This window comes from Nansenia antarctica (assembly GCF_963989245.1).
Source record: "Nansenia antarctica genome assembly, chromosome: 8".
In the NCBI taxonomy this organism is placed as follows: Eukaryota; Metazoa; Chordata; class Actinopteri; order Argentiniformes; family Microstomatidae; genus Nansenia; species Nansenia antarctica.
The window spans coordinates 53,203,223-53,213,933 of NC_137678.1; the positions used below are offsets into that span (position 1 = coordinate 53,203,223).

The 10,711-nt window shown below is 47.6% G+C and overlaps 1 protein-coding gene across 1 annotated transcript in view; it reads right to left on the minus strand.

The window, feature by feature from the left end:
• Window positions 1-9,080, minus strand: part of LOC308164406 (protein shisa-like-1a) — a gene marked incomplete at both ends in the record, with an annotated part of 12,122 nt that extends 3,042 nt beyond the window's left edge. The window contains 2 exons of the mRNA XM_080538507.1: window positions 2,146-2,359; window positions 9,014-9,080. Of these exons, the coding sequence (XP_080394633.1) occupies window positions 2,146-2,359; window positions 9,014-9,080 (281 nt within the window). The remainder of the gene's footprint in view (window positions 1-2,145; window positions 2,360-9,013) is intronic.
• Between the last annotated feature and the right edge of the window lie 1,631 nt (window positions 9,081-10,711).

Here is a 10,711-nt window from a genome sequence, read left to right on the forward strand (position 1 = left end):
TATCATCTATCTATAAATAAATCAATCATGTAACATCAGAATAACTCTTTTAACTGTCAATCAACCATGTAACATATGAATCACTCTTACTATACTATGATGGTGATAGTTAGCATGCTAATGTTGCTACTGTTCTCTACTGTATGATGGCAATGGTGATAGTTAGCATGCTAATGCTGCTACTGTTATCTACTGTATGATGGTGATGTACTGGTACTGGTACTGATCGGTGTTGTTAGCATGCTAATGTTGTTACTTTTCTCTACTGTATTATGGTGATAGTTAACATGCTAATGTTATTACTGTTCTCTACTGTATGATGGTGATGTTAGCATGCTAATGTTGCTACTGTACTGTTTGATGGTGATGGTGTTGTTAGCATGCTAATGTTGCTACTCTACTGTGCTGCTATGTGATGGTGATCAGCCCAGTAGAGACTCTGGCAGCACAGAGCAGGAAGGTTACATGCAGAACAGTAGTCTGTACATACTGTATCTTCTGCTTGGCGGGGCCACACACACCCACACACACACACCCGCACACCCACACTCACACACACACCCACACCCACACCCACCCACACACACACACACACACACACACACACACACACACTGACACCACACCCACCCACCCACACACACACTGACACCCACACACCCACACACCCACACTGACACCACACCCACCCACACACCCACACTGACACCACACCCACCCACACACCCACACTGACACCACACCCACCCACACACCCACACACCCACACACCCACACTGACACCACACCCACCCACACACCCACACTGACACCACACCCACCCACCCACCCACACACACACACACACACACACACACACACACACACACACACACAGCCTGAGGAAGGCCTGGTGTGATCTCAGTGCGCTGCACCATGCATAATTGTATTTCACGAGCCATAACAAGTTTGGCTGCTCCACTTCTTCTGCTATCGGCGGTTTGCGTGTTCTGCATCACCCGGCCCTGCTTCCCCTGACTCTCTGGGACCTCCCTCCCTCCCCCACTCCCTCCCCCACTCCCTCCCTCCCGCCGCCTCCTCCCAGGCTCGCTGTGTGAGCTCACTTATGAATTCTGTTCACTTCACAACACCTCTACAGGTAGAATAACAGCAGAGTGGTACTTGTAATGATTAGCTCTGAGAGAACAAGGTCGCTAACATCGCTACGGGGCTCTGCGTGATCCGGTCGTGTACACACACACATCAGAGGCTTCGGTTTCCCCGGGTTACTGTGTTCAGAACATTGTGGTCCTCGGTGCTGTTGAGCTAATGACTGCGTGAGAGCTCCCTGCCGCTACTGGAGGCCACAGAGGCTGCACGAGAACCTGGGGGGGAGGCTGCTGGGGGTAGGAATCGGAGGACTGTATCGTCAGATCTTTTCTTGAGATCTTTCCTCCCTACTGTAATATGTAAGTAGCCTGGATAACCGATGGTTCTCTAGCCTAATGGCCCATAGGGCAGGAACCTATCTCCTGTTTCCGTAGAGTGAGGCAGCTTGATGTACAAGTCCACCCCCTGGACATGACGCTGGTATGTAGCAGGGTCTTACCCCCCAATCCAAACCTTAATGCTGAGTGCCAAGCAGGGTAAGCAGGCTGTAATATGACTGTACAACTCCTCCTCCAGCTGGCTGGATCGGGGGTGAGCAGTCAGGCTGGGGGATATTAAATCATACTCAATTGTCACTTTACTTTGTTGTTGTTGTTTGTGAGCTGTTGGTGTGAGCTGCTGTAACGCTTTAACTTCCCCTCTGGGATCAATAAAGTCCCTCCTGTCTCTATCTCTATCAATCAAAACACCCGGTAGGCTGGCGGAGGTAGAAATCGATTTCTGCCTCCACCAGCCTCCCCTTCCTATGTACAATCGGATACGAAGGTTGTATCTGTAATTCATTTACCGTAAAACGTCATGAAAATATGGTAATGTAGAGAACCCTGTTAAATACGCTCCACTGGCGAATGACACAGGATATGACATCAATAGGACATGACATCAACAGAATATGACATCAACAGGATATGACGTCAACAGGACATGACATCAACAGGACATGAGATCAACAGGATATGACATTACACAGTGTGGGTAGGGGAGTTGGGGACTCACTTGTGGGCATATCCGTCAGGTCCGGCGGTGACGTTGAGCTGCATCACGTTCTGAAACTCCGTCTCATTGCAGCAGTACTTGAAGGCGGTGTTGTTATGGTGACAGCAGAACATGTAGGTCTTGTTGTCGGACAGCCGCGGGCAGTGGAAGCCGAAGTGGTAGCGCCCCTTGTGGTCGGAGTAGGGCTCGCACACGCGGAAGTGCGCGCAGAGAGCTGTGGATACAGTATAGTGTGGGAAGAGAGGGAATAGGGAGAGAGAGTGAGAACAAAGTGTGTGTAATGGAGGAGAGTGGTGTGTGTGTGTATGTCTGTGTCTGTGTGTGCGTGTAAGCTATATCTAATGAGCGTCTGGTCACATCCCGTATAGACTACTGCAATGCCATCCTCTTTGGCCTTCCACACAAATATCTCCATGAACTCCAACTGGTCCAGAACTCAGCCGCACATATCATTACCAGAACTCCTTCCATTGACCTATCACTCCAGTTCTCCAACAACTACATTGGCCCCCTATTAAATTCCGTATTCCTTTTAAGATTCTCCTTCTCACCTTTAAGGCTCTCCATAACATAGCACCTTCATATCTCTCTGAACTCCTTCTTACTCACACTCCCTCCCGTAGTCTCAGATCCTCCTCTGCCTACCAACTTGTCATCCCTTCTGCTCGCCTGACTACTATGGGATCTAGAGTCTTCAGCCGTTCTGCTCCCCACCTCTGGAACTCTCTTCCGCCTAACATACGTTTCCTGGGACATCACATGTGGGATGACCTGGCCTGGAAGGACAACACAAAAGGCACCATCAAGAGGGCACAACAGCGGCTATACACCCTGAGATGCCTCAGGAAAGAACACAACAAGCAGGAGATACTGGTGGCCTTCTACCACGGCGCAGTGGAGAGCATCCTCACCTACGGCATCTGCAACTGGTTCCACAGCTGCACAACAGCGGAGAGAAACGCGCTACAGAGAGTCGTGAGAACAGCACAGAAGATCACCGGCGCCCCCCTCCCCTCTCTGGAAGAGCTGTACAACACACGCTGTCTCAGGAAGGCCTCCAAGATCTCCAGGGACCCGACCCACCCTGGGCACGTACACTTTATCAGGCTGCCCTCGAATAGGAGGTACAGGACCCCGGCCGCTAAGACAAACAGACTGAAGAACTGCTTCTACCACTGGGCCGTCAAGTCCCTGAACACAGCAAAGGCCTAAGTTCTGGGCCCAGGACAGTCCGGACGGATTGTATGGCAGCTAGTGCTGAGGCACAAACATGTACATTCCAAGCCTGCAAACTGTGACACTTTAAAATAACGTGAAAAAATACTTTTGTGCAATATGACAACCCTAGTTGACTATCTGTGCAGTATAGTACAGTGGATTGTGTACATAGCCTTTATTTATGTAAACCAGCTCCTTACCTTACCTTGTGATTTTGTGCTTTTTCTAAAATGTTTTTTTTTCTTCCCCTTTCCTAACACCAGGGGAGCCACCCCTCCTAAATTTCGTTGTTTGGTACCTGTACTGTAGCAATGACAAATAAAGTCCATTCCATTCCATTCCATACGTAATATTGACAATCTCTCCACTTTCAAATCCAGTCTTAAAACACACCTTTTCACAATGGCATATTTGGTTTGATCTGCTGTATTTTGTTTGTTATTATAAGCTGACTTTGCTTTGTTGATTTTATAATGTTTTGATATGTGGTTTTAATTTGTATTGTAAGGTGTCCTTGAGAGCCTTGAAAGGCACCCATAAATAAAATGTATTATTGTTATTGCTATTATTATTATTATTATTATTGTCTGTGTGATTTTAGCCTGGCTGTCGTCACAATGACGAACACACACAGACACACAGACACACACACACACACACACACACACACACACACACACACACACACACACACACACACACACACACACACACAGACACAGACACAGACACAGACACACACACACACACACACACACACACACTCTCTCACACACACACACACACACACACACACACACACACACACACACACACACACACACACACACACACACAGGGAAGTAGAGGACATTGTGCATTGCTGTTCCTGTTTATCAGTACTGAGCACGTAGAGTCCTCTGTGAACGTCACACAGCATCACACCATATGGTCCATACTGGAGGTCACCTATGGTACACTACGCTCACAGCAACACTCACACACACACACACACACACACACACACACACACACACACACACACACAGACTCACACACACACACACACACACACACACACACACACACACACACACACACGCACACACACACTGTATCAGAGCTTTGATTTAAGTGATAACGACCGTAGCAGAGATAGATAGTTACTGTAGGTACTTTATTGATCCCTGAAGGGAGATTCAGGAAAAAGGCTTTTATGTATAAACCTATAGATGTCTCTGCCAGCGGTCTGGGCATCCATAACGCTATAGATCCAATCTCTATAACTCACCAACCGCCAAAGAGGAGAGGGGCTTTTAACACTAGGACAGCCGTGCCTATTTCACCTACTCTTTTTTTAAAGTTGTTTTTTCTGAGTGGGGCAGTCCCACTCATATTTTTCATTTTATTGGAGACAGTGAAGACAGACAGGAAAGTAATGAGAAGAAGGGCATGTGTGCACTGTAGACAGCGGTGCTAGATCACTATTGCACCTACTCTTAGCGCCGCCTCGGGGGTCAAACGACCATAGTCTTTAGAATGGGAAGTTGCTACTTACACACAAAGACCACTAGTTGGCACCTCTTGTAAATTAGCCTGCCTCCTACACAGAAACACGGCTACAATATCTTTATACTAGCTTATCCTGATGTGATTTTGAAAATGTAAGGATACTGGGTGGTAGAACGCACATATCGAGGAAAAGTCATGAAAGGAGGGTCCTGAAATTGCAAAGAGTGCAAAGATATACATTGTTGTTTTTTTACTCACTTGGTCACATGACCCCACCCATGGCTGTTCTAGTATTAACTCACCAACTGCCAAACAGTTTCGGAACTCTCACCACCTCGAGTGTTCCAAGTGTTCTATGTGGTGTCTACCTAGCAACAAAACTCTGATTGGCTACAAAATGAAGCATCATGATCGATGCATTCTTGGTGGATGAAATCACCCTTGGCACTGTAGGATGTTGAGAATTTGGGGGCGGCTTTATTCACCCTCAGTACTGAATTAGGGATAAGAACATCTTACAGAAAGCTGACTGTCCTCCTAATAATCATTATAATAATTTACCATATGCTTTTAATCCAAAGCGATTTACAATTAGAGATCACAGATACAGTCTCCCTGGAGTAAGTTAGGGCTAAGTGCCTTTTACTCACACTAGTGGTGGTATTCCAGACGGGATTTGAACTCTTTGAACTTTTAATTTATTTCGAAGTGGGGCAGTCCCACTCATATTCTTCACCTTATTGGATAGATACAGTGAAGACAGGAAAGTAAGGAGAAGAAAGGAGAGAGGGCATGTCAGCAGGGCATGGGACGGATTCGAACCCATGCCGACATGGGCATAATGTGTGCACTGTAGACCATGGTGCTAGACCACTGGACTACCCCAGGCCATGTTGCCAGACCACTGGACAACCCCAGGCTACAAACTCATGACCTTCTGATCACCAGTCCATCTCTCTATCCCATAGACCACCACTACCCCACTAGACCACCACTATCACACTAGACCACCACTACCCCACTAGACCACCACTACCCCACCCCCTCCTGATTCTGGGGATCCCAGGCCCGAGGAGGGGAGAGCCCAGTCCTCCATCAGAACCTCACAGGTCTGGTTCTGGTTTATAAGGTTTGGGTGATTAGTTCCCCCAGACGGGCCCTGTCCTCCCCGGAACCACATCCGCTCTCCACCGCAGACAACCTCCTATCTGATTGATATTATTGATTATTATTCATATTGATATTCACCTCACGTATCATCACTTTATATTCATTTACACACTGTAATACCGTATACTTTAGTACCATGCACTGTCTACATTCATACTGTACATATCATAACTATACACATCATATTGATATTCACCTCACGTATATTCACTTTATATTCATGTATTTCTACTCACTATAATACCTTTACTGTAATATACTTTAGTACCGTGCACTGTCTACATTCATACCGTGCATATCATCTGATAACTATACACATCATATTGATATTCATCTTATGCATTACACACTGTCTACATTATCATGTCTTTTGCACCATCTGGTTAGAGGCCAAACGACATTTGGTTGTCTCAGTACTCCACTCTCGTACACAGTGTAACGACAATAAAGTTGAATCTAATGTAATCTGGCCGGAGAAGGCGACGTTTTTATTGACTTCAAACAAACAGAAGCTTAGTTGGACCAGAGACAACAGTAGTGTCATCTGCAGCACAGCCAACGCTCGTCTCATCAACACACACAAACAAGCAGACACAAACACACACAAACAAACACACACACAAACAAACACACACACAAACACAAACACACACAAACAAACACTGGTGGATTTTGAAGTGAGACACTGTAAGGGTGAAATTGAGGTAAAACTAAAGAAATTGAATAAACAGAAAAACCTGCCGTACACTACAGGAAACCATTAACCGCTTACCGCACATTACCTCTTTATGAGCAACACAAAAGACCCAATTACCAGAGCTGCATGGGCCTACAGAAAGAGAGGGAGAGAGAGGGAGAGAGAGGGAGGGAGAGGGAGAGAGAGGGAGAGAGAGGGAGGGAGGGAGAGAGAGGGAGAGAGAGGGAGGGAGAGAGAGGGAGGGAGAGAGAGGGGGAGGGAGAGAGAGAGAGGGAGAGAGAGGGAGAGAGGGAGAGAGAGGGGGAGGGAGAGAGAGGTGGAGGGAGAGAGAGGTGGAGTGAGAGAGAGAGAGGGAGAGAGAGAGATGGAGAGAGAGAGAGAGCACCTGTCCAACCAACGTTCTTCCAGAATCCTCAAGACTCCGCTAAGCAACTGACCTGTTATCCATGGCAACTGACCTGTTACCGATGGCAACTGACCTGTTACTCACAGCAACTGACCTGTTACCCATGGCAACTGACCTGTTACCCATGGCAACTGACCTGTTACCCATGGCAACTGACCTGTTTCTCATGGCAACTGACCTGTTACCCATGGCAACTGACCTTTTACCCATGGCAACTGACCTGTTACTCACGGCAACTGACCTGTTACCCATGGCAACTGACATAGCACACATTTCTTCCAGTTATCCACCTTGAGACACACTGAAGTGATTTAGACGAAGAGCTCCCTAAATAGCTGTGTGGGGTGTGTGTGTGTGTGTGTGTGTGTGTGTGTGTGTGTGTGTGTGTGTGGAGGGGTGTGTGTGTGTGTGTGTGTGTGTGTGTGTGTGCGTGTGACTCGACTAGCCTGTATTGTAGCCCTTCTCAGAGGAGGCTAGTTCTGGTTCTGGTCAGGCCTGGAACCTCTGGCTTTGAGGCCCACACCACCTGCCAAAACACCCTCTTACTCCTGTTGGCTGCTCAGTGTGTGTGTGTGTGTGTGTGTGTGTTTACACATGCGTGTCTCTGTGTGTGTGTGCGTGCGTGTGTGAATGTCTTGAATGTGTTATGATTTCAGACTAATGCCAGTCGGCTCACACACACACACACACACACACACACACACACACACACACACACACACACACACACACACACACACAAGCTTAGCAGCAATAAACCATAAGCCTTAATAAGGGTTCTGGTGAGATATTAAAAGCCCACATGTTTCAGATCCATCTTGTCCTAATGTGACCTGGGAGGAAGACCATCTGCCTGTTAAACGCTGGCCTCCCCAGCGCAGTGCACATTAACCTGGTACACGGTGGACTGTAATATACTGTATATACGTACATAACAGAGGATAAATCACTCTTCAGGATATCAAACACACACACGCATGAACACACACACATAGATACACAAACACACACGTATATGCATGCACGCATATATACAGAATGCACACGAACACACACAGACAGACACAGACACAGATACAGACACAGACACAGACACAGACACAGACACAGACACAGACACAGACACAGACTCACACTCACACTCACACTCACACTCACACTCACACTCACACTCACACTCACACTCACACTCACACACACACTCACACTCACACTCACACTCACACTCACACACACTTCTCTCCTCTCCCCTCTCCTCCTCGTTGGTGTTATGATGAGTCAGGCAGCACCGGTTATGACCTCTGAGACAAACGCCTGTGTAAACCTTTTAAACCGCTTAAACACATCATTAACCTGACGTTTACAGCGCTGGACCGGGGCCTTGTTATCTCTCGCCTGGCTGGACCTGCTGTAAGGGAGACGAGACGGTGTCTCAGGCAGGCAGGTGGAGACAGACAGAGCCCCGTGGTGAAGCACCTCACCCTGGAGAACACCACCCTCCAACTGGCTGTTTACATCTGTTTGTATAACACTTATCCAAGCCTAGGCATCAGATGAGGTTAGCCCAAACCTAGTCAACAGATGAGGTTAGCCCAAACCTAGTCAACAGATGAGGTTAGCCCAAACCTAGCATCAGATGAGGTTAGCCCAAACCTAGCATCAGATGAGGTTAGCCCAAACCTAGCATCAGATGAGGTTAGCCCAAGGTGTAAGAGGACAGTTGGTGGCATGTATGTTAAATTCATGTTTTATTCTTTATCCATTGTTATGTCTATTTCCTCCTACTTATGATGGCTATAACTATGCTATTACCATGTTATTAGTGTGTGATCAACACAGTTCTAAGGGCCAGAGACAGGCCGGTGTGGGGGCGAGGCTGTACCCACCTGCGGTGGAGAGCAGGAGGAAGACGACCACCAGCACGTGGAAGGACCATCGGCGTTTCATGGTCATCTCTGGATCCACATGGATGGGCAGCAGGGGGGGGTCGCAGCAGGAGCCGGACGTGGGCCGCTTTCACCTGGTGTTAGCCAGAGCTGGGCCTCTTCACCTGGTGTTAGCCAGAGCTGGGCTGCTTTATCTCGTGTTAGCCAGAGCTGGGCTGCTTTATCTCGTGTTAGCCAGAGCTGGGCTGCTTTATCTCGTGTTAGCCAGAGCTGGGCTGCTTTATCTCGTGTTAGCCAGAGCTGGGCCGCTTCACGTGTAGTTAGCCAGAGTTTGGCCGCTTTACCTTGTGTTAACCGGAGCTGGGCCGCTTCACCTCGTGTTAGCCAGATGTGGGCCGGATGGATTGGATGGTCTCAGCAGGCGCCAGAGCTGTGCTACTTCACCTGGTCTGAGCCAGATGTGGGCCGCTTCACCTGTGGTCAGCCAGAGCTGGGCCGGATGATCTGGTCTCTGGCGCTAGGCTGACCATTCTCCTCATGGTCCCAGAATGCAGCAGGCTGGTCCACACGACCCCTGTAGAGAGGACAAAATACTCCAGGGTTAGAGGTCACATCATGCTGCTGCCTATAGAACAAGTAGATAAATATAGGGCCGGTTTCACAGACAAGGCTTAAGCCTAATCCTAGACTAAAAAACATCTTCAATGGAGATTTTACATTGAAAGTGTGATTTAGTCCAGGACTAGGCTTAAGCCTTGTCTCTGAAACCGGCCCATAGTGTCTGTATACAGTCATGGCCAGAAATCTTGGCACTCTCTGATAATGCACCACTTCTCCCAGAGAGAAAGAAAAAAAGCCACATCTGATCAAATCATTCGACACAGAACTCCAAAAATGGACTGGACAACGTTATTGGCACCCTCAACTTAATATTTAAGTTAACACCTTCTCTCAACTGCTGTTTTGCGATCGCTCCACAGGTGTTCTATATTTACATCTGGACTCATTGCTGGCCACTTCAGAACTCTCCAGCGCTTTGTCTTAAACCATTTGTGGGTGCTTTTTGAAGTATGCTTTGGGTCATTGTCCTGCTGGAAGACCCAGGACCTCTGATGGAGACCCACCTTTCTGACACTGGGCCCAACATTGCGCCCCAAATTAATTTGGTAGTCTTCAGATTTCATGATGCCATACACAGTCAAGGGTTCTGGTGACAGAAAGCAACACCAAAACATCTGTGGACCTCCACCATGTTTGACTGTAGGGGCCGTGTTCTTTTCTCTGAAGGCCTCATTTCGTTTTCTGTAAACAGTACAATGATGTGCTTTACCAAAAAGCTCTGTTTGGGTCTCATCTGTCCACAGGACGTCCTCCCAGAACGTTTTTGGCTTCCCCAGGTAAGCTGACACTGTTGCACCCTGTGTCTGCAGGTCAGCTTGAATTTGTTTTGGAAGTTGCTCAAGGTTTTTTATCCACCATTCGAACAATCCGTTGTTGCAATCTTTTTATATTATGTTTCTCTTCCATCAATGTCCAGGAAGATTGAATACAGTGCCATGGGTTGTACACTTCTTGATGACGTTGCACACAGTGGACACAGGAAGATTAAGATCTCTGGAGATTGTCCATGCTTTTCCACAATTTTGTTTTTCAAATCCTCAGACAATTCTTTGCTCTTGTTTCTTTTCTCCATGCTCA